Here is a 27,722-nt window from a genome sequence, read left to right as displayed (position 1 = left end):
GATGTAAATGTTTAAAAATTCTTACATTCATATTTGCTTTTCAGGGTTGTAACACATTATCAGACTTTAACAACAATGTGTGTCCTGAATCAATTAAATCTTAAAAAGTCAGCCAAGGTACAGAACTTGAATATAGTTTGTGATTCTGAACCAAAAGATGGATGCATAATATAACCTTTGCAATCCATCGAGAAGCCTAATGTCAGCAATGACCCCATGGCTTTGTCAAATAAACTCAGTCTTCACATACTATAAGGAGAATTTAATATATGATCCCCATCTTTAGCCGAAAGGCCTGATAAGTGCACGTCTTTAAATATTATCCTGAACAATTAACCAGTGGTGTAGAAATTTGGTAGCTTTTGCCATTGAAAATGTAAGATGAACTAAACCATGCTTTTTATAGTACATCTATGAAAAAGCTCCTGAATTGGTAATACATTTGATTCAAATACAGTAACTTTCACACGTTTTGAAAATGGAAATATTAGATAAATCAAACCACTTCATACAAGTGCAAGGGTGAGTAAACCTGGTATGCATCCATGATTTTGGTACTTTTCATAAACTGCGACAATAAAAAAGAACAAGCAAAACATGTTTTTTTTACCCTGATTTAACAAAGCAAAGTACATTCTGTAGTCCCATTATTTGGAAGCTAGTTTTCCAAGGGTTCTGAGCCTTAATTTCTCGTTAATACTTTTGGGAACCAACATACTAGTAATTCTCAACCAGTCACTGTACAACCAAAAAGGCACAAATGTAGAAAAAGTATATCAATGATTTCAACATCAGCGAAAATATTGGTTGCTTCAGTCGCATAATAACGAACCGATAAGTACCATATTGGGCCGAATATAAGACAGCCCTGATTATAAGACGAACCCCTCTTTTTAAAGACTCAAGTTTGAAAAAAGACTTTTTGAACACCAAATTAATTTTTATACAGAAAATAATTACAGTACATCTGAAACAAATGATTATAACAATATATTTGAAAGAATAAGCATGTTATTTTGCCTCATTCAAATCTTAATATCTGAACATTTAAATATGTAAACTAAAGTGCAATCACGTTCGTAAATGAATGGCTTCTGGTTTTTAAAATGTAAATAAACCAATCTACTGTGATAAAACAACAAAATTGCAATAACTGCCTTAACCATCAAAGTGAAGTCTAACTGTAACTGTAGTCTTGAAACAAATCTGAATAAGGAAAAACATTGCAATAAAATAATGCAAACTGGTTAAACTTGAGAGTAGCTGAGATCTGTCTGACAGAACATCGCTTCAATGATATCTGGCGCAATGTAGCGTCATGAATGGGTATAACGTCTAGACCGCGAATATAAGACGACCCCCGCTTTTTCAGTCTTATTTCAATGGAAAAAAACAGCGTCTTATATTCGGGCCAATACGTTAGTTTGGTTGCTTTTGAAAATTTGGACTTTGAGATGCACTTTACTATGCCTCTTATGCGCAATCAAAGGATAAAAAGCTATGAAGGGATATGTTATTTTAGTACTTTGTACAACATTTTGATCATGTAAATGTAAGATAAACCAAACCAAACTCTTTCCAGGCATTTTTCCTAATTGCTGTCTTTACTCTGTTCTTAGGATCCAATTTTCAAAGCGTTAGTTAATTCAGGTGGATGGGATCCAGGGGTATAGACATTCAAGTTTAATTTTCATGGCAAATTGTCAGGCCTCAACGAAAGAGTAGGTAGTAAGCCAACTCACCCCACAGGGTCAGCCAAGGTGTTTAACACGAGGTTGTCACTCTGAATCCAAAATGATGATATTCTTGTCAAGATTGATATTGGTACGCCTAACATTGTCAAGGATACTGTGACTGTTTCCCTCACGACCCAGTTTTTTTTATTGGATTCATCTGATCTCCTTTTTTCTCCCTTCGCCCCAGGCTTGAGTAACATCATCGGCATCATTGTGTATATATCAGCCAATGCCGGCGACCCTTCCAAGAGCGACTCAAAGAAGAACAGCTACTCCTACGGCTGGTCCTTCTACTTTGGCGCGCTCTCCTTCATCATGGCCGAAATGGTGGGCGTGCTGGCCGTGCACATGTTCATCGACCGCCACCGGGAGTTACGTGTGGGCGTGCGAGCCGCCGACTACCTCCAGGGCGCCGCCATCACGCGCATTCCCAGCTACCGTTATCGCTACCGCCGCCGCTCACGGTCCTCATCTCGCTCCACCGACCCGTCGCACTCACGCGAGGCCTCACCAGTGGGCCTCAAGGCCTTTGGGACGCTGCCTTCAACTGAGCTGTCCATGTATACGCTGCCCAAGGGCCAGACGGGCACGCCTACGGCCACCTATAACTCCACGGAGAGGGACCACAACTTCCTGCAGGTCCACAACTGCATCCAGAAGGACCTGAAAGACTCCAGCAACCCTGCCAATCGACGTACTACGCCTGTATGAAACTAATGGACACTTCCAAAGGGGACTTCGGGATGGGGGGCGGGGGGTGGTAGCAGAAAAAAAGTCAGGGTTTAACGAACGGTCTGGCACTTCAGTTTCTGTTTGAGTGAAGCGGGAAAAATGCATAACAGCAAAAGAAGCATGCATGATTCTTCCCATCTACCATTGTTTAACAATTTGATGTTTGTTAAGATTTCCTGGGTTTGGGTGGTGGTGAGTTCTGTGGGTGGTCTCTTCAAGCCAAGAGGCCAACTTTATATTTTTTACTCAGTGGTCTGGTAAAAAATTGGGTTTGCCCCTGACCTCCCCTGACAGCCCCCAGTTTGTCTTTTTAGTTTCTATATCTTCCTATTTTCTTCTTGATTTGCATAAATACTGTGAACCACTGCGGTGTACGATTTTAGCAGGGAGCACTTCAGAAGCCGCAAAAATACGCAAAAAAAACAAAAAAAGCCTACATGTATTGATATATATCAAACATACGAACATACAAGTATACCTTTTAAGACGTCCTCACCAGACTTTTCTGGTGCAAAGACAAAAAAAAAAAAAAAAAAAAAAAAAAAAAGAATTAATAAAGTAGCAACACTATGAGAGATGCTAACGGAAACAAACCCATGGTGAAAATGTTTGCTGGGGAAAAAGGCTCGGTTAGTAATACAGCATTTTTTACATCCAAAAAAAAAAAAAAAAAGTAAAACAAAAAAATACGACAACCTTTTGGCCTTTTGCCAAAAGACTGGCTGCCATCTTTGTTCAGTGTTAATTAACTGCTGGGAGGTGTGGGAGGAGTGAACCTCTGAGATGATGAATGAAGACGACTGTGGACATTGTGACAGACTAAATGGAGTCCCTGAAAAAAAAATTTTTTAAAGGGGGAAAAAAAAAGAATTTACATGCATGCAAATCCAAATCATCCACTCTGCTTTTAAGGAACCTGTTTTTTTCCCCTTTTTTTTTTTATTTTATTTTTTTTTAATAACAACGATGCCATGTAAGGGGCAGAAGGCGTGACAAATTTAATATTACTGTACTGTGTTTGCTATCTTGTTTCCTGATTTATTTTCTTTTTTACGTTTTATTTGAGTGGACCATTTTGGGGCCAGGGGCTTCATGATGCTTCACGTAAAAAGAGTAAGCTTTGAAGATCATCATCTTTTCAGTTCTTTCGAATTCACGTAGCCTTATTATTATTATAAACGGGAGTCTTATTTAATCTTATTTTTTGGGTTTCTTTTCTTGTTCTTTGGTTCTTGCGTTGTGTTGTTGTAAATTACAATTTAAAAGAAACCTGAAGAAAAAAAACAAGCATAATGTCTTTCAAGGTGCCAAAACTGAATGATTCTGAACTTGGATGCATCAAGTCCTGATGATGAATAAACATTGAGCCCCCTGTAGGGAACACAACATGTGTCTGCAGTGATTTAAAAAAGAAAAATGTAAAGAAAAAGTAAAATGAAATGACAGAACATGTTCTATTGCCTGAAAATATCAGGAATTTTTGCTTAAAATTTGCTTCATTTGGCAAATATTGTTGGTGCAAAAATGAAAGTTTCTGTTACATTACTATTAGCCAATCACTGAGCGGTGTATTCAACTTACTTTCCCAGGCTGTGGGTTCAGTTTACACTCAGTGACGGTGTGAATCTGACTGCAAATGGCTGTTCTTGTCTATACAGGGCATTTGGAAAGTTTTCACAGTACTTACTAATCACACATTGTTGATACAGCCTCATCAAAAATTCACTATGTGGTATGTTAGGATGAGGGTCTAACAAAAAAAAGGACACCTGAATTTAGCTGGGACAGGCTCCAGCACCTTGTGAGCCTGAACAGAAAGAGTTATTGAAGATGGATGGATGGTACTAGCTTCACTTTAACCACCACAGCGTGCAGTTAACGAGCAATCAACGCCTACACGTTGGAAATACACTGTGTTTATTTACGGTGGGGCAAAAAAGTATTTAGTCAACCACTAATTGTGCAAGTTCTCCTACTTGAAAATATTAGAGAGGCCTGTCATTGTCAACATGGGTAAACCTCAACCATGAGAGATAGAATGTGGAAAAAAAAAAAAAAAAAACAGAAAATCATATTGTTTGATTTTTAAAGAATTCATTTGCAAATCATTGTAGAAAATAAGTATTTGGTCAATACCAAAAGTTCATCTCAATACTTTGTTATGTACCCTTTGTTGGCAATAACTGAGGCCAAACGTTTTCTGTAACTCTTCACAAGCTTTTCACACACTGTTGCTGGTATTTTGGCCCATTCCTCCATGCAGATCTCCTCTAGAGCAGTCATCTTTTGGAGCTGTCGTTGGGCAACACGGACTTTCAACTCCCTCCACAGATTTTCTACGGGGTTGAGATCTGGAGACTGGCTAGGCCGCTCCAGGACCTTGAAATGCTTCTTACGCAGCCACTCCTTTGTTGCCCTGGCTGTGTGTTTGGGATCATTGTCATGCTGAAAGACCCAGCCACGTATCATCTTCAATGCCCTTGCTGATGGAAGGAGATTTTCACTCAAAATCTCTCGATATATGGCCCAATTCATTCTTTCCTTTACACAGACCAGTCGTCCTGGTCCCTTTGCAGAAAACAGCCCCAAAGCATGATGTTTCCACCCCCATGCTTCACAGTGGGTATGGTGTTCTTCGGATGCAATTCAGTATTCTTTCTCCTCCAAACACGAGAACCTGTGTTTCTACCAAAAAGTTCTATTTTGGTTTTGATCTGACCATAACACATTCTCCCAGTCCTCTTCTGGATCATCCAAATGCTCTCTAGCGAACCGCAGACGGGCCTGGACGTGTACTGGCTTCAGCAGGGGGACACGTCTGGCAGTGCAGGATTTGAGTCCCTGGTGGCGCATTGTGTTACTGATAGTAGCCTTTGTTACTGTGGTCCCAGCTCTCTGTAGGTCATTCACTAGGTACCACCGTGTGGTTCTGGGATTTTTGCTCACCGTTCTTGTTATCATTTTGACGCCATGGAGTGAGATCTTGCATGGAGCCCCAGATCGAGGGAGATTATCAGTGGTCTTCTATATCTTCCATTTTCAAATAATTGCTCCCACAGTTGATTTCTTTACACCAAGCATTTTTACCTATTGCAGATTCAGTCTTCCCAGCCTGGTGCAGGTCTACAATTTAGTCACAGGTGTCCTTCGACATCTCTTTGGTCTTGGCCATCGTGGAGTTTGGAGTGTGACTAACTGTAGTTGTGGACAGGTGTCTTTTATACCGATAATGAGTTAAAACAGGTGCCATTAATACAGGTAACGAGTGGAGCCTCGTTAGACCTCGTTAGAAGAAGTTTGACCTCTTTGATAGCCAAAAATCTTGCTTGTTTGTAGGTGACCAAATACTTGTTTTCAACTCTAATTTGGAAATAAATTCTTTAAAAATTAAACAATGTGATTTTCTATTTTTTTTTTCTCCACATTGTCTCCCATGGTTGAGGTTTACCCATGTTGACAATTACAGACCTCTCTAATCTTTTCAAGTAGGAGAACTTGCACAATTGGTGGTTGACTAAATACTTATTTGCCCCACTGTAGGACCTCGAAACTAATTGAGTATAATTTTTACAGCTTCATTTTGAAAAACCCCATCTCACTTTTTAACATACAACACTACTGCTATCGGCAAGTTTGGTTTTAAAAACAAATTACCTCTGTGCTTACCACATCTTACTCTACAGTACCAAATGGAACAGAATTGTACCCTAAAATCCAAGGTTGTAGGTTTGGTCTCAACATTGGTGGGGACAGCATAACCTGCGTGAACACTTTTTTGCAGCGGACGGGACATTGATAACACCTAACAGAATGGGTGAATGGAGGTCAGGGTTTCATTTCTAACGAATATGAACCTAATTAATCGATACACTAAATGATCAATGCAAAATAAATCTGTATTGACTCATACTAAGTTTCATATGTATTCGTTCAGGTGATACAACATTCGATTCAAACCTTTGTTATCAAAAACTATGAAAGAAACATTTTTGAAAATTCCAGAATAAATATCTGGATTTTATGTGCAAATTTAAGTTGCAATATTTGAACATAAATTATATTAACATACACACTTGTTAATAATCTCTTAACTATCCAGGAATGCAAAAAATAAACATTTGTCTTAAGATCAATCAACATTTTTCGAAATAAATAAATTAAATAATACTGAAAAAAACTTCTTAGTTAGGGAATGAAAAAAAAATTATGAAAATGGAGCCTTCCTTCAGGTATAACACTACTGCTTTTGTCCACAAGCACAGCCAAACTCAACAAAAAAATGACAACTTTTTACCTCGATTATGATGAATGTATGATTGTCTGAAAAATGTCTAAATAAGACTGCAAATAAAGCTATTTTAAAATAAGATAATGTAGAAAATAAATAAATACATTTTAAATGAATGAAAGTCATCAGCCAATCGCACGTGCGTTTGAGGGGAAAAAATGGACCGGCACATTCAGCAAGTGAAAAGAGGTATATCTAAGTCTGAACATCAGGAAAATAATTCACTTCATAATGGTAGAGTGAATTCTATCCTTACAACATATGGGAAGACATAAATTACCCATAGCCTAAATATAATGCAAATAAGGTTGCTTTAAAGTTGGTGGGGACAATTTGAGCATCCTGAAAAGTTGCTAGCGTTACAGTATGTCCCTACTGTCCTGATGCAAACCTACGTCATTGCTATAATCTTAAAGAAATAATTTTATAACCATTTTAAATTTGTTTTTAAGGGTGCCCTGGTCAAATTTAAGACCTATTATAATGTTTGTCATGTCAGGAATTCTTTCGACCTTTGAAATAACAGTCAGTTAAGTGTCAATAATTTGATTACTTTGACTGGTACTCATATGAAAGCATGACAGGCAAGTTGGTCAGGAATGGAGATATCAAAAAGAAGAAACAACAAAAACCACACCATACCATACTGTACTGAACCAAACAAAACAATACAGTAGTGTTCCATACCTGCGAAGTACAAAGTTTAGTGTTTAATCATCTTTTCCCACATTAGATTGAATATCTAGTATAGTAACTGACCAAAAGTTGTTTCTTTAAATGATGGTTATTTTTAAGATTATAGAGTTAAAAAAAAAAAAAAAAAGAATTTGGGTCTACATGTTGAAAGATTTGAAGGGGAAGTTCAGAATTTTTGATATCAGGCTTACTCTTCGCGTTCGCGAGGGTTTAATTGGCCTGTGGAGTTGATTTCAAGAAATTCCGTGGAGTTTGTTAGTTATTTGTTAGTTTCAGGGCTCCGGAGTGGTTAAGCTAGCGCGAGTCAATTGGCCTGACCTAGCATGCCAATAAATAAAACAACATATGCACACATGAAAAATCATCGATGACCCATGCAATCAATAGTGTTGGCTATGTTTTCAGGATAAAGTTATCAAAACTTACTATGCATGTCAATAATTGCAGTATGAACAGCAACATTTGTAATCCAGCAGCTCTGCCGAGGAGCAGAGCGGAGTGATATCGCATTGTGTTTTACACCGCTGATGTTTTATGTCATAGCCAGCAGCAAGTAACCAGCTTATATTGTTCCTTGTTCTTCTTAGGGAATTTGTGGAAACTTTGCTTTGACCATTTCTTCTGTTTCTAGAGCCTCTAAATGCACATTTCACCATGTTGTCGGTGTTCTGCCGTCAGTTAACTCAGCAGATTGATGCTGCATTCGAAGAACGTGGGAAGTCTCCAACCTCCAGTTTCCAACTTTCGATCTGGAAAAATATCATGGGAACGCCTCCACATTTTGATCGCTTACGAGAAGGTAGGTTTGCTGGGGGTCAAAACGTCTTTTGATGGCCAAATAAAAAAACAACTTGTGAACAGCCATCTTAGCTGTTTACATTCACTTGGAACCCTGTGAGGTCGCAATTGGTACCATCCGAGCGGGATAAGTCCGACTTCCCACTTTCCTCGAATACAGCATGAGCACGAGTGGGCGAGTGCGCTCCTCTCTATTGTGGTCGTATTACACATAAAAAAAGTCCTGAAGAATGAAATGAATTACAGCAGCATGGGTGTTTTGGAACAATGATCTGCATTTTGAATTTATTTGACTATGTTGGACCTGTTTGTAGATCTGTATCGTTTTTTATTGGCATGCTAAGTCAGCCCAATTAACTTGCGCTAGCTTAACCACTCCCGAGCCCTAAAACTAACAAATAACTAACAAACAACACAGAATTTGTTTAAATCAACTCTACCAACTAATTAAACCCCCGCTAACTCGAAGATTAAGCCTAACGTAAAAAATTCTGAACTTCCGCTTTAACCCAAGATTTATTTTACCCCAAATTCACATAGGCCTTAAAGACTGCTTGTCATCAAAATCACAGGTAATTTTGTGATTGTCAAAGTAGTTATTATTTTGTGACTACACTGACAGGCAGTTTGCAGGATCATCATGAATCTTCAAGAAAGGTTTGAGATTAGATTTTCCAGCATGAATATGCCTAAATAGTTCTTAAAAATATTCCCAAAATTCTTTCAAAAATGAACATACTGATGGAAACTAGTTAGTTTACATACAGCTCGCAAGCTCAAGATAATCTCTTTCTATTGCCATCGTCAAGTGGCAGGCGCCTTCAACTGCGTAACAAATCTCCGAGTGGTTGTCTTCTCAGCGGCCTGCTGCATTGTACGCCTCCTGTCGTGCCCTCGGCCCGCTTGCTCTCCCACGATGCTATGATCACAGCGGCAGCATGTCTCTCTGCAGTGTTGCTGTGATCAGAGCAGAGGGGGAGGGTGGATGAAGGGCCCTGCAGCCTAGATAGGATGACTAAAACAGCTCCACACTGCCCACTACTGAAGCGGAGGCTCGCTGTTTAAGTCATCACCAGTGTGCACCAGCTGTAGCCTTACATCAATCTGTATATCAATCGATATATATATATTGGAAGTCTTCTTACATTGTGGGTTCAAGATATACACCATCAGTGTGCACGACATTACTCATGTCTGCTATATTCCAAAGTAGTCAAGAAAATGTAGCACTTATTTATGACAAGACATGTACACATACAGATAGAACCCTTTTATTTATCCAGCATTAAACAAGATTTCTCAAGACATCAGAATGTTAGCCACCACATACATTTAAGGCACAAAACAGTACGTCGCTACTTCACGCCTTCAGTCCAATGCGTACTTTTTCAATTTAAAAAAAAAAAAAAAAAAAAAAACAGTATTGTAATACATGTACAAATCATTCTTTTCTTTCATACAGTGGGACAAATAAGTATTTAGTCAACCACCAATTGTGCAAGTTCTCCTACTTGAAAAGATTAGAGAGGCCTGTAATTGTCAACATGGGTAAACCTCAACCATGAGAGACAGAATGTGGAAAAAAAAAAAGGAAATAAAATTTTTTGATTTTTAAAGAATTTATTTCCAAATTAGAGTGGAAAATAAGTATTTGGTCACCTACAAACAAGGAAGATTTCGGGCTGTCAAAGAGGTCTAACTTCTTCTAACGAGGTCTAACGAGGCTCCACTTGTTACCTGTATTAATGGCACCTGTTTTAACTCATTATCGGTATAAAAGAGACCTGTCCACAACCTCAGTCAGTCACACTCCAAACTCTGCTATGGCCAAGATTAAAGAGCTGTCGAAGGACACCAGAGACAAAATTGTAGACCTGCACCAGGCTGGGAAGACTGAATCTGCAATAGGTAAAACGCTTGGTGTATAGAAGTCAACCATGGTAGCAATTATTAGAAAATAGAAGACATACAAGACCACTGATAATCTCCCTCTATCTGGGGCTCCATGCAAGATCTCACTCCGTGGCGTCAAAAAGATCACAAGAACGGTGAGCAAAAATCCCAGAACCACACGGGGGGACCTAGTGAATGACCTACAGAGAGCTGGGACCACAGTAACAAAGGCTACTATCAGTAACACAATGCGCCGTCAGGGACTCAAATCCTGCACTGCCAGACGTGTCCCCCTGCTGAAGCCAATACACGTCCATGCCCGTCTGCGGTTCGCTAGAGAGCATTTGGATGATCAAGAAGAGGACTGGGAGAATGTGTTATGGTCAGATGAAACCAAAATAGAACTTTTTGGTAGAAACACAGGTTCTTGTGTTTGGAGGAGAAAGAATACTGAATTGCATCAGAAGAAAACCATACCCACTGTGAAGCATGGGGGTGGAAACAATGCTTTGGGACTGTTTTTCTGCAAAGGGACCAGGACGACTGATCTGTGTAAAGGAAAGAATGAACGGGGCTATGTATCGAGAGATTTTGAGTGAAGATCTCCTTCCATCAGCAAGGACATTGAAGATGAGACGTCTTTCAGCATGACAATGATCCCAAACACACAGCCAGGGCAACAAAGGAGTGGCTGCGTAAGAGGCATTTCAAGGTCCTGGAGTGGTCTAGCCAGTCTCCAGATCTCAACTCCATAGAAAATCTGTGGAGGGAGTTGAGAGTCCGTGTTGCCCAACGACAGCCCCAAAACATCACTGCTCCAGAGGAGATCTGCATGGAGGAATGGGCCAAAATACCAGCAACAGTGTGTGAAAAGCTTGTGAAGAGTTACAGAAAATGTTTGACCTCCGTTATTGCCAACAAAGGGTACATAACAAAGTATTGAGATTAACTTTTGATATTGACCAAATACTTATTTTCCACCATGATTTGCAAATAAATTCTTTAAAAATCAAACAATGTGCTTTTCTGGGGTTTTATTCCACATTGTCTCTCATGGTTGAGGTTTACCCGTGTTGACAATTACAGGCCTCTCTAATATTTTCAAGTGGGAGAACTTGCACAATTAGTGGGTGACTAAATACTTATTTGCCCCATTGTATATACTTATTTATATCATCATGACTACATTTGCAGTGCTGAAAAACCATTTATATAAATATACAGTGAGGAGTAGAAGTATTTGCACCCCTTGTTATTTTGCAAGTTCACCCACTCAGAAAATAGGCAACGATCTGAGATTTCAATCATAGATGTATGTCCCTTAGTTGAGACATAATCTAAAAAAAAATCTGGAACTCACATTGTATGATTTTTCAATAATTAATTTTTTTATCTACTGGGGTTCCTAAGTGATTGTACCCTTGAGAAAATCAGTGCTAATATTTAGTGTAGAAGCCCTTGTTTTGCAATTACAGATGTCGGACGCTTTCTGTAGTTCTTCACCAGGTTTTCACATAAGGAAACAGGGATTTTGGTCCATTCCTTCACACAAATCTTCTCTAGATCTGTCAGGTTTCGGCGCTGACGTTGAGAAACACAAATTTTCAGCTAGGCCACTCCAGAATGTTGATATGCTTTTTACACAACCACTCCTTGGTCATTGTCATGTTGGAAAATTCAGCCACAACTCATCTCCAAGTCTGACTGAGGGAAGGAGTTTGAGGCTCAAAATTTGACGATACATTTCACCATTCATCCTCTGCTTTATACAGTACAGTCATCATGTCCTCTTTAACGAAAAGCAGACCCAAATCATGAGGTTTCCTCCCCCGTGCTGTGGGGATGTTGTTCTTGGGATTGTAGTCATGCTTCTTTTTCCTCCACACACGACGAGTAAAGTTTGTACACAAAAGTTCTACTTTGGTCTCATCTGACCACGACTTTTTCCCATGACCCTTCTGCATTATTCAGATGGTCCCTGGTAAACTTCAGACGGGCCTTCACATGTACTGGCTTCTACAGGGGAACCTTCTGAGCAATGCATGATTTTAAACAATTGCACCGTGGTGTTCTACTGACAGTAGCCTTTGAAACTGTGCATCCAGCTCTCTACAGGTCTTAGACCAGATCCTGCCGTGTAGTTTTAGGCTGAGCCCTTACTTTTCTCATCATGAGTGATGCCCCACGAGGAGAGATTTTAATGACGCCCCAGTCCGAGGTAGATTATCGGCCATGTTTAGCCTTTTCCATTTTCTAACAATTGGTGCAACTGTTGATTTATTCCCACCAAGCTGCTTTCCAATTGTCCCCATAGCCTTTTCTAGCTTTGTGGAGCTCAACACTTTTTTCTCTGGTGTCTTGCGAAAGCTCGCTCGTCTTGCCCATGGTAGCAGTTGGATTATGACTGACTGTGGGGTGCACAGGTGACAATATTGAGCTCAAACAGGTGGTGTTGGATAGTACCTCATGGAGGAAAGGTGGACTTTTTAAATGGAAGTCTGACAACTCTTAGGGTGTCATAATTATCGCTAATTCTCAGGGGAACAAATACCGTATTGGCCCGAATATAAGACGATGTTTTTGGCATTGAAACAAGACTGAAAAAGTGGGGGTCGTCTTATATTCGAGGTCTAGACATTATACCCATTCAATACGTTAGATGGCGCCAGATATCATTGAAACGAATGCTGAACTTGACTCCCCAGGCCAAAGCGAAAAAACGTCTTTAAAATATTATTCACTCGCATATTTTAAACTTTTAAACAAATTACGTCACAATGAAAAAAATGGTGTCTAAAAAGGTCACGGAGATCTACCTCATAACTATCGCTTAATTGTATGTTTTTTGTTAGTCGCATTTTCCCCAATATTTTAGATGATAAATAATCCATCCAAACAAAGAAAAAAAAAAAAAAAAGTTTCAAAGGGTAAATATTTGAAAAATAAAATCTCGACCACTTCTTGATGTCTGCGATTTCTGCATTGCGACCCTTGTTATATTACCGTGTTTCACCCATAAAATCCCCCCAAAATCCAGCTGTGGCTGTGTCCTCACACTCGGTGATACATGCTACATGGAGTTTTTGGATCGAAAAGAGGTAAGTGCGCAATAATATCTCGTTAAAATCTTGGCGTCTTTAATTATGCTCTCTCATTGACTCACCTCCAGTTAGGGTTTTGCGGTTTAAAAAAAAAAAAAATTTTTAATGACCTCTTGTTCAAGATTTTTCTTGCCCCAGAAAATTGAGATTTTAAGCTTTCCAATGATGCATCACACTTTCATATAGGACATTGGCCAAATTGGGGGTCTCAGAAGAGAACTTCAAGTCACCTGAGTGTTTTCTGCCATTTTTCACTATTTTGCTCTGTTGGTGTACCGTATGTAACCTGTTTTGACCATAGTATGCGTAAAAGCCATAAACGCCGGAGACTTAAAAACCAAATTTGTAACCCTATTACCCTGTTTTTCAGGATTGCTCTAACTCTAACTTAAAACCCTGACCCTTTTCCAAAACCCTACTTTGAAAACATTGATTTTGGTTTTAAATCCTAAGATTTCTAACCCTGGCTTGAAACACTTTCTTGAGAGCCGACTTGAAAATACATACCTTGGCTCTAACCCCTAACACAGGTGTATGTCAAATACACATTTTAAACACACTGGGTGCCATCTTGACAATTGAAGAAGCTGAGTTTTGTCATGAGAGATTCTGGTTGTGACTGCATGAAAATGATGACAGCATTAACAAAAAATAGCTCATATTAAAAAGTTTTATTTGTGCTCATTTCAAGATATTTTGAGTTTTTTCTGTTTGTGTGTGGATTTACGCTTGACGCAGGTTCTGTATGGTCTCTCTGCGTTCCTGGTAGAGAGAGTGAAAAGCACGGGCTAAGCTTAGGAGTGGGACCTCAGAGTTCTCCATCTCTTTCTGCGACACAAAACAAAACAATATATATTATATATACAATTTGTATGTATATATATATATATATATATATATATATATATATATATATATATATATATATATATATATATATATATATATATATACACACACATATATTAGGGCTGTCAAACAATTACAATTTTTAATCGAGTTAATCACAGCTTATAAAATTAATTAATCGTAATTAATCGCAATTCAAACCATCTATAAAATAAATTATTGTTGGAATGGAAAGATAAGACACAAGACGGATATATATTCAACATACTGTACATAAGTACTGTATTTGTTTAATATACCAATAAATCAACAAGATGGCATTAACATTAACATTCTGTTAAAGCGATCCATGGATAGAAAGACTTGTAGTTCTTAAAAGATAAATGTTAGTACAAGTTATAGAAATTTTATATGAAAACCCCTCTTCATGTTTTCATTTTAATGAAATTTGTAAAATTTTCAATCAAAAAAAAAAAAAAAAAAACTAGTAGCTCGCCATTGTTGATGTCAATAATTGCACGATTGTCTTGGTGCCTATAAAATCAGTCACACCCAAGCGGCAGCAGAGGGCGACAAAACTCCAAAAAAAACCACAAAAAAACACAAGTAACAAGTGCACATGACACTGTGCTGTCATTTTAATCTGTTTGAGCGGGGCATGTGCGTTAATTGCGTCAAATATTTTAACATGATTAATTTTAAAAATTGATTACCGCCCGTTAACGAGAAGATTTTGACAGCCCTAATATATACAATATAAATATATATATATTGAAATATATATATAAATATATATTGAATATGTTTCCTGATAATAAGTAGGTGATGTATTAGTTACAAAATGATGCCACATACTTTGAAAGAAATGAAAAATATCAACCTAAAGAGGGGGGAAATGATGGATTTTCCCAAAAGTCATTTTAGCAACTCAAAAGCCCCCACGTGCTTGTACGTGTGCCTGAAAACGTCAGGGCATGCTCCTAATGAGATGACGGATGATGTCCTTAGGGATCTCCTCCCAGCTCTGGACCAGGGCATCACTGAGCTTCTGGCCAGTCTGGGAAGCAATCTGGCGGCGAATGGACAGAAATTTAATGTCCCGCAGATGTTCTATTGGGTTTAGGTCACGTGAACGTGGAAGCCAGTCAATGGTATCAATTCCTTTTATCCTCCAGCATGATGTCGGGTACTGTCTTGGACCAGGAGGAATCCAGGTCCCACTGCACCAGTGTAGGTGCTGACAAAGGATCCAAAGATTTTATACTTTTGTCCGGCTCATTTTTGGAGTTTTGTGGAAAATGATAATGATAAAAAAATAAAAATAAAAAAAAAAGTCCTTTCTCTTTTGGTTTTTTCATTGCAAGCAAAATAAATGAAGATATTACTACCAAATCATTTGTAATTGCAATCATTTTCTGGGAGAAATTGAGCATTATCTGACAGAAGTGCAGGGGTGCCAATACTTTTGGCCAGCAGTGTGTGGGTGCGTATATACAGTACAGAGAGAGATATCTAGATATAAACTTATATATTACGTGATGAATCAAAAGACTTTGACTCGACTTTTGTCATGTTAAATTGGCTACAAACCTCTAGTGCCTTTTGATATGGCAACTAAGACAATGTGCACTCACAGCAGAGGTTTCATGGTACTCTAGCCCCTCGCTCTGGGCCCACTCCTGCGCGATGGTTGTTTGCACCTCCCTCCTAGCTGACAGGTCGCACTTGTTGCCAACCAAAACCCCTGAAACAAACACACATGTAACATTACTTCAAAATATGTACGTATGAGATACCTTAATTATAGGATTATATTTCATTCACATAATAAAGATGTTGTATTTAGCTCTAAATATCAATATATGTAAAGGCATTGTAACATTGTTGGCTGCCAAAAGGGGGACACATATCTAAGTTCAGCCAACAGTACCGGGAACTTGGAGACCCCTGCAGTGGGCGCGGACCCGATCCATCCACCGACTGCAGTTGCCAAATGAGCGCTCACTGGTCAGGTCAAACACCAGGCACACCAAAGACGGCTCGCCCCACTGAACAGAGTGGACGGGGAATCATATTACCCAAAATGACAAACATCAAATAACATTAACCTGTAATCTCACCATTTTCTCAATGGCTTCCACCAAGGATTCCTTCCCTGCAGAGTCGATGATGTAAAGCTCCTGGAAATCATATTTATCACATTATTTTCAATGTTTGAAGACTATTTGTAGACTTCCTCATTATGTAAACAAACACCAAATGGTGAATTGTGCTTCTCGGAGGTCATCTCAGCATACTTGATGTGTGATTGATTTACCCAGATCTGTATTATTATGGATTGTAACAGACTTCTCATTGTAATGTCAGCTGTTGAGCGTGACTACCCAACTTCCTGGAGAGCAGGTGTTTACCAGAGGGACAAAAAACCTAACTCACCACGCTGTCGCTGCTCTCGGGGATATTGACGCTTTTGATGAGCAGCTCCACTCCTGTTGTCTGTCAAATAAACACAACCACCGTCATAATTAAAAAGTTGGGTAAACATTTTCTCTGTTTGGCTAGACAATGTGCGTTGTTTCACAATGCCACACACAAGGAAACGAGTTATCAGCATGCATCAACCTTTCACCGAGCCAAACAGTTTTTTCTTCTATCAGGCAGAGGATCAGCTATATGCTATCGTTAAAGAGAATAATAATAATAATAATAATAATACATTTTATTTCTAGAGCGCTTTTCAGATACACAAAGACGCTTCACAAGAGGCATGGAATTACAGTACGATAAGAAGGTATTAAAAGGATTAAAAACTTAAAAGCACAATAAAAAGAGGTAAAAAATATGACAGCTAGGGGTTATGGTGGGTAAGATAGAGTGAACAGGTGTGTTTTCAGTCGAGATTTGAAAAGTGATAGAGTAGATATGTTGCGGAGATCAGGGGGTAGGGAGTTCCAGAGCTGGGGGGCGCAATGACTAAAAGCTCTGGAACCAAAGGTGGAGAGGCGGACACGGGGGACGGAGAGGGGGGGAAAAGTGGTAGGGCGAAGTGAACGGGTTGGATTGTTTGGATGGAGAAGATCGCAAAGGTAGGGAGGGGCCAAGGCATGGAGTATTTTGAAGGTGATGATGAGGATTTTGTAATTGATTCTTTGTTTGACGGGAAGCCAGTGAAGTTGACGGAGGATGGGGGTAATGTGGTGTGTTGCGGGGGTTCGTGTGATGAGGCATGCTGCTGAGTTCTGGAGGAGCTGCAGTTTCTGGAGGGACTTATTAGGGAGACCGAAGAGCAGTGAGTTACAATAATCGAGCCGGGTGGTTATTAGATTACAGACCAGGGTGGAAGCAGTATGGCGGGTGAGAGAAGGGAGGAGGCGAGAAATGTTGCGAAAGTGGAGATAGGCTGATCTGGTGATGCTGTTGATATGTGACCGGAAGGAAAGTGTGCTGTCGAGGATGACACCCAGACTCTTAACCTGAGATGAAGGAGAGATCGGTAAATTGTTGATTGTAATAGAGAACTTGTGGACATTAGAGAGTGTTGCGGTGGTACCAACCAAGAGGACTTCTGTTTTGGAGCTGTTAAGTAGTAGGAAGTTGGAGGAGAACCAGGAGTTAATGTCATCTAAGCAAAGGGTGAGGGAGGAAGGTAGGAGGGAGGCGGTTGGTTTTGAGGATATGTAGAGCTGGGTGTCATCCGCGTAACAGTGAAAGTGAATGTTGTGTTTGCGGAAAATGGAACCGAGGGGTAGAATGTAGATGATGAAGAGAAGCGGCCCCAGGACCGAGCCCTGGGGCACGCCAGAGGAGACAGGGAGGGAACTGGATTGATGGGGGCCAAGTTTGACGAATTGTGTGCGGTTGGACAGGTAGGAAGTGAACCAGGAAAGGGGTGTGTGGGTGATACCAATGGAGGAGAGTCGGTCGAGAAGGATTGTATGGGAAATTGTGTCGAAGGCGGCAGTGAGGTCGAGGAAGACGAGAATTGATAATAAACCGGAGTCGGATGCTGTGAGGAGGTCGTTTGTAATTCTAAGTAGGGCTGTTTCGGTGCTATGGAGGGGGCGGAAACCGGATTGAAAGTGCTCGTAAATGTCATTGGTAATTAGGTGGTTATGAAGTTGGGATGCAACAGTTTTTTCAAGAATTTTGGAAATGAAAGGTAGGTTGGAGATTGGGCGGAGGTTATTGAAATTGGTGGGATCCAGGTTAGGTTTCTTTAGAATGGGTGTGATGGAAGCAGTTTTGAGGGATGGAGGGACTACACCGGATGTAAGTGAAGAGTGAATAATGGTGGTGATGAGGGGGGCTATTGAGGGAAGACAAGTTTTTATGAGGGCAGTGGGAAGAGGATCAAGGTGACAGGTAGTGGATTTGGATTTGGTGATGATGTCAGAGATAGCCGGGATTGAAGGAAGGATAAATGAAGAGAGGGTGCTAATGAGGGGAACATGAAAGGGAACAGGGTCAGTCCCAGAAACTGCAGCTCCGGAGTGGGTCAGGGATTGGTGAATGTCAGTGATTTTCGTGGAGAAGAATGTCAGGATGGCTTCACAAAAATTAGCAGAAAATATGTGACGAGGGAGTGGATTGGGAGGCTTAGTGAGTTTGGCTAGAAGTGAGTACAGGCCTTTAGAGTTGTGTTGATTAGCTGAGATGAGACTGGAATAGTAAGTTGATTTGGCTGCTTTGATTTGGTCCTTGTATAAACTGAGTTGTGCACAGTACATTTCTTTGTGTATTGATAGTCCAGTTTTCTTGTACAGGCGTTCGAGCTGACGGTTTCGTGACTTAAACAGGCGGAGAGCAGGGGTGAACCAGGGCGCGGATTGGGTGAAAGAAACAGAACGGGTTTTTAGGGGGGCGTGGTAGTTCAGGAGTGAGTGGAGATGGGTATTGTAGTGGGACACTAAATCGGCAGGTGAAATGGTGGAGTTTGTGGGAGGGAGGTTGTCAATGTCACAAGAGAGTGCTTGGGTGTTAATGGTCTCGGTCTTGCGAAATGAAATTGATCTGGGGAGGATAATTTTTGAATAGGGGATCTTGAGACTGAAAGTAGGGAGTGGTCAGAGTATAGTAATGGGTGGGGGGTAAATGTGGGGGGGTGAATGTACAGCCTGCTTTCTGGTGTGAAAGAGTCGGCGGTATTCACGCCTAAGGTGCCAAGCTCAAACTGCATGATTTCTTTGGTCATTTCCAACAGTCACAGTTTCAGATTACAAGACGTGTCATAAAATCGCAGTGTGTTGGAACGGGCAAGTGTTCACACAAAATGACCAGAGCCTGCCTGATATTTGCATACCGCCATGAAGACCATGGTATGAACCGTCAGTTAGCAGACATCATTATGAGGTTGGTCAAGCAGCTTTCAATCAGTCATGGCAATGGAGGGAGCCACTTTGTATCAAGTAGTGGTCCTCAGCTTGGAAAGAGGGATTTAAACAGAAAAAGGGGAAAAGATACTGTGTCGTGGTCGTGAGGTGTTGAGACACCAGTGCGATAGTTGGTGAATATGTCACACTGCACGTGGAGATCGGCAACTCGAAGTATCACCTACATTAGTCACCGTTACTCCGTGACATGTCTATGGGACTAAAAGCGGGTAGTCTGATCTGCGGTTAAGGGACGCATACCATTCACTTTCAAAAGTGCACTCTTTTACCTGTCTGTGAAGTTATGAAAACATTGTCTAAAACACCCCTACGCTTGTCGCAGATTCTTTTTGTGTCTAGATTTAGACGGGATACAAATACAGCCCGAATAAAGTAAAATTGCTGTGCTGAAAATGCACAAAAATCAATTGATTGATTAGGTTTAGTCTATGGATGTTCCGATCCGATCGTGTGATCGGAAATGGGCTGATCGCGGCATTTTCTAGAGGATCAGGATCAGGTAAAAAAGGATCGGGTTTCTTATATAAAAAAATATGTTTTCTCCTTCATAGAGAGGGGAATTGATAGAATTTTTATAATTCCGATTTCATTATCGATATTGCTTAACGATTGGATTCTTTATCGATTCTCTTATCGATTCTAATTTGGGGAAAAAGAAGAACAAACATTTTGATTGGCATCTAGTTTGTTTAAGCAGAAGTCACAACCTTACAAACTCACAATGAGGTCAAAAGAAGCCCAGAGCCTCGATGTTAACTGTGGCAATATGTAACTGTGGCAAAGAGACAAGAATGTGTTTCAACATTTTACTGAAACATTTGTCTAATAGAAATGAAAAATCCTCCTTTTTAAAAGTACATACAGCGGGGAGAACAAGTATTTGATACACTGCCAATCAAATACTTGTTCTCCCCACTGTATGAGCTGATAGCACACAATAATAATAATAAAAAAGATAAATACTGTCAAATACAACAGAACAGTGCATAGTGCAAATGTGCAAAATTAACAATTCTTTTGCAGAAAAATAAGCATGTCTGCTTTTTCAGGTAGGATACGTGATCTTTCTGGACTTATGGTGTCTCCAGCAGTGGAGAACACACTCTCAGATGGGGTGGAGAAAGCTTGCACACACAGAAAGTGTCAGGAATGAGCAGGCAGGCAGGTTGTATGGACCCAAATGCAGGGAAACAAAAAATGCAGCGAGGCAGGTGGCAGTGAACTAAAAAAAAAAACTTTTAATGATAACTAACAAAATCACAAAGTACAAACAAAAGGGCTATGGCTCAAAAGGCAATGTTCAAACAAAACTTACTTAAGCAGAGAAACTGGTACACGAGGGCGTGGAACGGACTTGACTTTGGTGAAGACGAACATAGACATAGACAATGACGCAACAAGGAGTGACAAGAAACTGGGTCATTATATACGCAGACAAGGGGTAACGAGACGAGGAACAGCTGGGTAACACAGGTGGATGCAGATTGCAGGATACACTGGGAAAACACACACAGGTGAGAGCAATGGGTAATCACAGGGACAAGTCACACAAGGAGAAACCAAACACAAAACCTAACAGTACCCCCCCCTCAAGGGACGGATCCCAGACGTCCCGAGGAAACAACAAGTCAGAAGGTTGCTCGGAGGAGGGAGCAACACCAGCCCGTCACGGCCAGTCAGGCGGGCGTCCAGGACGCCAGATGTGGGCCGATCGCACGGGTAGATCGGGAGGGCGCCCGGGGCGCCAGACATTGGGTGACCGCACGGGCAGATCAGGCGGGCGTCCCAGACGAGGTAGTGCTCGGTCGTCCATACCGCCACGTTGTGGCAGGAAACGGGGAGCAGCATCGTCGGGGCGAGGGTCAGGAACAGAGTCGGGGTCGTCGTGCGGACCAGGAACAGAGTCGGAGTAGTTTGCTGGCGGAACAGCTTTTGGGTCGTCTGCTGGCGGAACAGCTTTTGGGTCGTCTGCTGGCGTGACAGCAGCGGAGTCGCCGTCGTCTGCTGGCGTGACAGCAGCGGAGTCGCCGTCGTCTGCTGACGTGACAGCAGCGGAGTCGCAGGAGTCTGCTGGCGTGACAGCAGCGGAGTCGCAGGAGTCTGCTGGCGGGACAGCAGCGGAGTCGCAGGAGTCTGCTGGCGGGACAGCAGCGGAGTCGCAGGAGTCTGCTGGCGGGACAGCAGCGGAGTCGCAGGAGTCTGCTGGCGTGACAGCAGCGGAGTCGCAGGAGTCTGCTGGCGGGACAGCAGCGGAGTCGCAGGAGTCTGCTGGCGGGACAGCAGCGGAGTCGCAGGAGTCTGCTGGCGGGACAGCAGCGGAGTCGCAGGAGTCTGCTGGCGGGACAGCAGCGGAGTCGCAGGAGTCTGCTGGCGGGACAGCAGCGGAGTCGCAGGAGACTGCTGGCGGAACAGCAGCGGAGTCGCAGGAGACTGCTGGCGGAACAGCAGCGGAGTCGCAGGAGACTGCTGGCGGAACAGCAGCGGAGTCGCAGGAGTCTGCTGGCGGGACAGCAGCGGAGTCGCAGGAGTCTGCTGGCGGGACAGCAGCGGAGTCGCAGGAGTCTGCTGGCGGGACAGCAGCGGAGTCGCAGGAGTCTGCTGGCGGGACAGCAGCGGAGTCGCAGGAGACTGCTGGCGGGACAGCAGCGGAGTCGCAGGAGACTGCTGGCGGAACAGCAGCGGAGTCGCAGGAGACTGCTGGCGGAACAGCAGCGGAGTCGCAGGAGTCTGCTGGCGGAACAGCAGCGGAGTCGCAGGAGTCTGCTGGCGGAACAGCAGCGTGGTCGCAGGAGTCTGCTGGCGGGACAGCAGCGTGGTCGTCTGCTGGCGGGACAGCAGCTTGGTCGCAGGAATCTGCTGGCGGGACAGCAGCTTGGTCGCAGGAATCTGCTGGCGGGACAGCAGCTTGGTCGCAGGATGCTGGTGGGACAGCAGCTTGGTTGTCTGCTGGCGGGACAGCAGCTTAGTCGCAGGAATCTGCTGGCGGGACAGCAGCTTGGTCGCAGGAATCTGCTGGCGGGACAGCAGCTTGGTCGCAGGAGTCTGTTGGTGCAGTCGGCCCCGGGCACTTGACTGCGTGGAGGCGGCGCGGGCACTTGACTGCGTGGAGTCGGCGCGGGCACTTGACTGCGTGGAGTCGGCGCGGGCGGCACTTGACTGCGTGGAGTCGGCGCGGGAGGCACTTGACTGCGGGGAGCCGGCGCGGGAGGCACTTGACTGCGGGGAGCCGGCGCGGGAGGCACTTGACTGCGGGGAGCCGGCGCGGGAGGCACTTGACTGCGGGGAGCCGGCGCGGGAGGCACTTGACTGCGGGGAGCCGGCGCGGGAGGAACTTGTCTGCGGGGAGCCGGCGCGGGAGGAACTTGTCTGCGGGGAGCCGGCGCGGGAGGAACTTGACTGCGGGGAGCCTCGGGAAGCCGAGCCGTCAAGACGTGCCCACGACGTCGGCGTGGACGAGATCGCCGAGGCTTTTGGACAGGGTTCTTGGACAGACTGGGTGGTATGGAATGAGGGAGGCCTGAAAAAAACTGAGAGGGTGAAGAAAAGGGCATGGAAAAAAAATCTGGGTCGGAGTCAGAATCAGAATAGAGGAGGTCATATAAACTGTGATCCTCCTCAAAGTCTGAAAAATCAGAATCCAAAAAAATGTGTTGTGGTCTGTGGGTGGTTTGAGGGTGTCGGCACGGTGGCCGAAAATGAATCTTTCCCGCTGGGTCCAGGATTGGTTGCGTCATTCTGTCAGGAATGAGCAGGCAGGCAGGTTGTATGGACCCAAATGCAGGGAAACAAAAAATGCAGCGAGGCAGGTGGCAGTGAACTTAAAAAAAAAAAACTTTTAATGATAACTAACAAAATCACAAAGTACAAACAAAAGGGCTATGGCTCAAAAGGCAATGTTCAAACAAAACTTACTTAAGCAGAGGGACTGGTACACGAGGGCGTGGAACGGACTTGACTTTGGTGAAGACGGACATAGACATAGACAATGACGCAACAAGGAGTGACAAGAAACTGGGCCATTATATACGCAGACAAGGGGTAACGAGACGAGGAACAGCTGGGTAACACAGGTGGATGCAGATTGCAGGATACACTGGGAAAACACACACAGGTGAGAGCAATGGGTAATCACAGGGACAAGTCACACAAGGAGAAACCAAACACAAAACCTAACAGAAAGAGTGCACACACAGAAAGTGTTCAGCTAGTCCAGACAGCAGGGGCAGAGTATCTCTTTTGTTATCCCAAATATTAACAAGTTTATAACTAGGTTGGTGTAATTACATAAGGACGGTTGGATCTCATACAAAATACAGTGCTGCTCGAAAGTTTGTGAACCCCACAGCGATGGTCAGATTTTTTGTAAAAAAAACTAAAATAACCTTATTAAATGTTAAGTTATACCCAAATCCACAATACTGACATTCCAAATAATGGACTGAAACAAAAGAAATAGTTATATTGTCATTCTTTATTTAACAAAAGTGGTTGATTTAAGAAAAACTCAGATATCATGTGTGCAAAAGTATGTGAACCCCTTCAGTTAATAGGATATTGCGCCTCCTTTTGCAGAGATTACCTCAACCAAACGGTTTCTGTAGTGACTAATCAGCCTCTCACATCTACTTTGGGGGATTTTTGCCCATTCTTCCTTGCAGAACGCAGTCACTTGAGAGAGGTTTGATGGGCGTCTGGCATGAACTGCTCGCTTCAGGTCCCGCCACAGCATTTCAATGGGATTTAGGTCAGGACTTTGACTGGGCCAGTCCAGAACACGAATCTTCTTCTTTTTCAGCCATTCCTTGGTTGTATTGCTGGAATGCTTTGGATCATTATCATGTTGCATGATCCACCTTCTGCCAAGCTTTAACTTCAAAACAGATGGCGTCAGGTTATGTTCTAGGATTTGACAATATTCCTCAGAATTCATGATTCCCTGGACTATGTGGAGTTGTCCAGGTCCTGAGGATGAAAAGCAAGCCCAGAGCTTGACATTCCCACCTCCATACTTCACTGTTGGGAGAAGGTTCTTTTGGTGGTATGCAGTGTTGACTTTTCGCCAGACATGGCGGTTTTGGTTGTGACCAAACAGTTCAATTTTGCACCTACATCAGTTGATGAAAACTCTTTTTAATTTAGTCTCGACAACACAACTGTTAAAAAAACAAAAAAAAAACTACTGAATTGATTGATTAGGAAATCAGGTTGAAATAATAGAAAATTCCAAAATGTTGAGGGGGTTCACAAACTTTTGAGCAGCACTGTAAGAGGAATTTTAGTGCAATCCTTCGTTAACTTAGATTTTTTTAGCTTTTTTAGACATATTTGGGGTACTCTATGGAAAGGCCTTTTGATACTGAGTAGAATAAAAGTGGTTTGGGACCAATTGGACCATCCTATCTCGAATTACGGGCGAAAATACGCTGATTGGCTGTAGTCGTCAGGTGCATTTCGGGAAGTCATTTGGAACATCCACTTCCGTTAGTCATAGCAACACAAAAATACTACCATCGGATGCGGACGTATATACTTTTGTGTGAAATAAGTAGTCAGATTGGCCCTACGACCCACCAAATTCAAATTATTTAGAAAAAAAACACCGATTGGTGGACTACTGACTGAAATGAATATTAAAATTGCTAATAACATCGTTTAGGATTATTTTAGATGCATATGTTACATTTTTCTTATAGAGTATTCGGCGAGGAATACGATAGACCCATTAATAGAATTTTTGGGAAAAATCACCAATTCTTTAAGTAGTCTCATGAATGATGACTTGGCCTGTGAAAATCAATGCTTAATCACTCGGTGACAGATCTCCAGATAGTAATTGATGATTGAACACTCTTTGAATAATAACATAGTCTTCCTTGATAAATCAAATGAATGTAACCTGCTTAAACATAAAGACATACATCATGCTGCTTAGCATTTATTACTGAATCATTAGAAAACTAGCAAGCGATTCCATGGAAGTAAAACTTACAGTTTCGGAATTCTATAATGAGTGGTCCTCAAGTCCTATCCCTACTGCTTCCTGCCTGTACAACCTCTCACCCTCCCTCCAGCTAAGCAATGTGACCAATCTGGTGTTTTTGGACACCAATGCAGTTAAGTTTGGTACTTAAAGTGCCTGTGACACAAAAAAGCATGTTTACTTCATAATACACGCGGTATTTTATGCCCCTGAATGATATGGGCCGCTTGGATGTGTGTGGAAGCGATCGTTATTTTTATTTAGTTTTTTGAATCCCGCGCCATGAAAATGAGTGACTTCCGGCTTCGGTCTTGCATTGAGGAGGAGGGCGCTGTGACGTGTACGGTAGAAGACGTCCTCTTCATGCTACAGTGTACTGTTGTGTATGAGGACGAAGGATTCAGCTGATTTTGCGGATTAATACGTTTATTTTTCGCATCACGCCAGCCAAACGGCTGCAGAAAAATCATTCTGTATGAGGGAGAGGCGTATGCGCCTTTTTAGAGTTTCAAAAGGTTCCCATTCACCGTGGATATTTATTGTGGGACCATTGGACTTACGAGGAAGTGAGTAAACATCTTGTTTTGTATTATGTCAAATACGAAAACAGCGATTACAAAGTAAACACTACAAACTTTTTTTAAATGAAGGACTACTTACGTTTGATCATTGATAGGCACGTAAAAAGCTCTCCTAATGCTCATTAGCAGCAGCACGTTAGCTGCACAACAACTCCAGCCACCCTCCTCCGGGGAACTGTAAATTGCTCTCCGCCGGGCGGTTTGCCGATCCGCGAAGACAATCGACAATCGGGTCGTCATGTCAAATAATCCAGGATAGTTATGTGTGATTTTCCGCTTCGAAGACTTTGAAACATCACTCGGTTTGGGTTAGCATGTCGGCTAGCTGTCACGCCTTCTGGTTTGTTTACATTCTCCGAAGCCGGGGAAGGGAAATGACATATGTCCGATTTAGGTGTCATAGAATATCGTTCGGGAGGTGCGACAGTAAAGGTGAAATCGACAGTTTTGACCATTATGGAGTAATTTTGCCATGTCGTCCTGAATAAATGCATTTTTATTATTTCATATTCCATTCAGCACAAGACTGTTATTTGTCATGACCATGCCATTTATTTAGCAATTGGGGAAAATACTTGGATAAAAAGAATATCCTGTAAAAATATTGAAGTAAAGAGACAGAAACAATGACATTTTGCCGCTCTCTTCGTCGCGTTTTCCTCGTTGTGAATAGTTCCCCCTCGACGGGCTGACTGGTCCTTCTTAAGCCATTTATATAGCTTTTGGGGAAAAATACTTGGATAAAAAGAATATCGTGTAAAAATATTGGAGTAGAGAGACTGAAACAATGACATTTTGCGGCTCTCTTCGTCGCGTTTTCCTCGTTCTGAATAATTCCCCCTCAATGGGCTGAATAGTAAAACCGATGAGCCCAGTCTACCGCTGACGTCATCCACCCGTTGGGGACGCTAAAGCCCTATAATGGTAGGCGTGGCTAACCGGCAGATTAAAAGACTAATTTCTCGTCATCTGTGCTTTGCTAAATTGTTGTATATAGTCGAATCGTCTCAAAATATGATTTTAATTCACATAATAATGCCATATAAGACTTTTTTTCCCGTGTCATATGCTCTTTAAAGATAATGATGACTGACAGGTTTGTAGCTTTGATCTCGCCAGAGAAGCCTACGAAGCTGTACGATTAAACGATGAATGTGGAGAAGCCTTGGAAGCTCTACGATTAAAGGCACGAATGTGTTGCACATCGTTAAGCTTGCTATACAGTCTGAAGTGTGCTGTGGCAACTCTTTCATTGTTTAAGTGAGAAGTTGTTCTCGCCAGCGTGAGCATCAAAGCATGGGAGAATTTGAGTGTGATTTTCTATGTTATTCTTGTTTAAAAATAACTCACATTATGAAGGCGGCACGTTGAGACAGTGGTTAGCACGTCCACCTCACAGTTCTGGGATAATGGATTCAATCCCAGCTCCAGCCTTCCTGTGGGGAAGTTGCATGTTCTCCCCGTGCCTGCGTGGGCATTCTCCGGGTTCCTGCCACAACCCGAAAAACTGTACATGGTATGCTGATTGAACTCTCCAGATTGTCCATAAGTGTGAGAATGTGCATGAATGGTTGTGTCTCTATGGTTCACCTGTTCAGGGTGTACCCAGCCTTCTGCTTGGAGCTAGCTGTGATCCCCGCAAACCTCGTGAGGATAAGCGCTTAAGAAAATGAATGAA

General features: G+C 42.2%; 2 protein-coding genes across 3 annotated transcripts in view; one reads left to right on the top strand and one right to left on the bottom strand.

The window, feature by feature from the left end:
• Positions 1-3,383, top strand: part of LOC130920174 (voltage-dependent calcium channel gamma-2 subunit) — a 79,999-nt gene extending 76,616 nt beyond the window's left edge. Inside the window, exon 5 of the mRNA XM_057843153.1 lies at positions 1,924-3,383. Within this exon, the coding sequence (XP_057699136.1) occupies positions 1,924-2,447 (524 nt within the window). The 3' untranslated portion in view covers positions 2,448-3,383. The remainder of the gene's footprint in view (positions 1-1,923) is intronic.
• A 7,835-nt stretch (positions 3,384-11,218) lies between these two features.
• The window catches only part of ift27 (intraflagellar transport 27 homolog (Chlamydomonas)), a 37,135-nt gene continuing 20,631 nt past the window's right edge, over positions 11,219-27,722 (bottom strand). Inside the window, exons 3-8 of one of the 2 annotated variants that reach the window (XM_057842427.1) lie at positions 27,395-27,533; positions 16,530-16,589; positions 16,214-16,273; positions 16,024-16,141; positions 15,728-15,837; positions 11,219-14,072 (exon numbers count right to left, since the gene is read on the bottom strand). In XM_057842427.1, coding sequence (XP_057698410.1) covers positions 13,968-14,072; positions 15,728-15,837; positions 16,024-16,141; positions 16,214-16,273; positions 16,530-16,589; positions 27,395-27,533 — 592 coding nt within the window. In that variant the 3' untranslated portion in view covers positions 11,219-13,967. The remainder of the gene's footprint in view (positions 14,073-15,727; positions 15,838-16,023; positions 16,142-16,213; positions 16,274-16,529; positions 16,590-27,394; positions 27,534-27,722) is intronic. The other variant, XM_057842428.1, reaches the window with a different exon arrangement.

This window comes from Corythoichthys intestinalis, chromosome 8 (assembly GCF_030265065.1).
Source record: "Corythoichthys intestinalis isolate RoL2023-P3 chromosome 8, ASM3026506v1, whole genome shotgun sequence".
Taxonomy (NCBI): domain Eukaryota; kingdom Metazoa; phylum Chordata; class Actinopteri; order Syngnathiformes; family Syngnathidae; genus Corythoichthys; species Corythoichthys intestinalis.
This window is presented reverse-complemented; position numbering and strand designations above follow the sequence as displayed.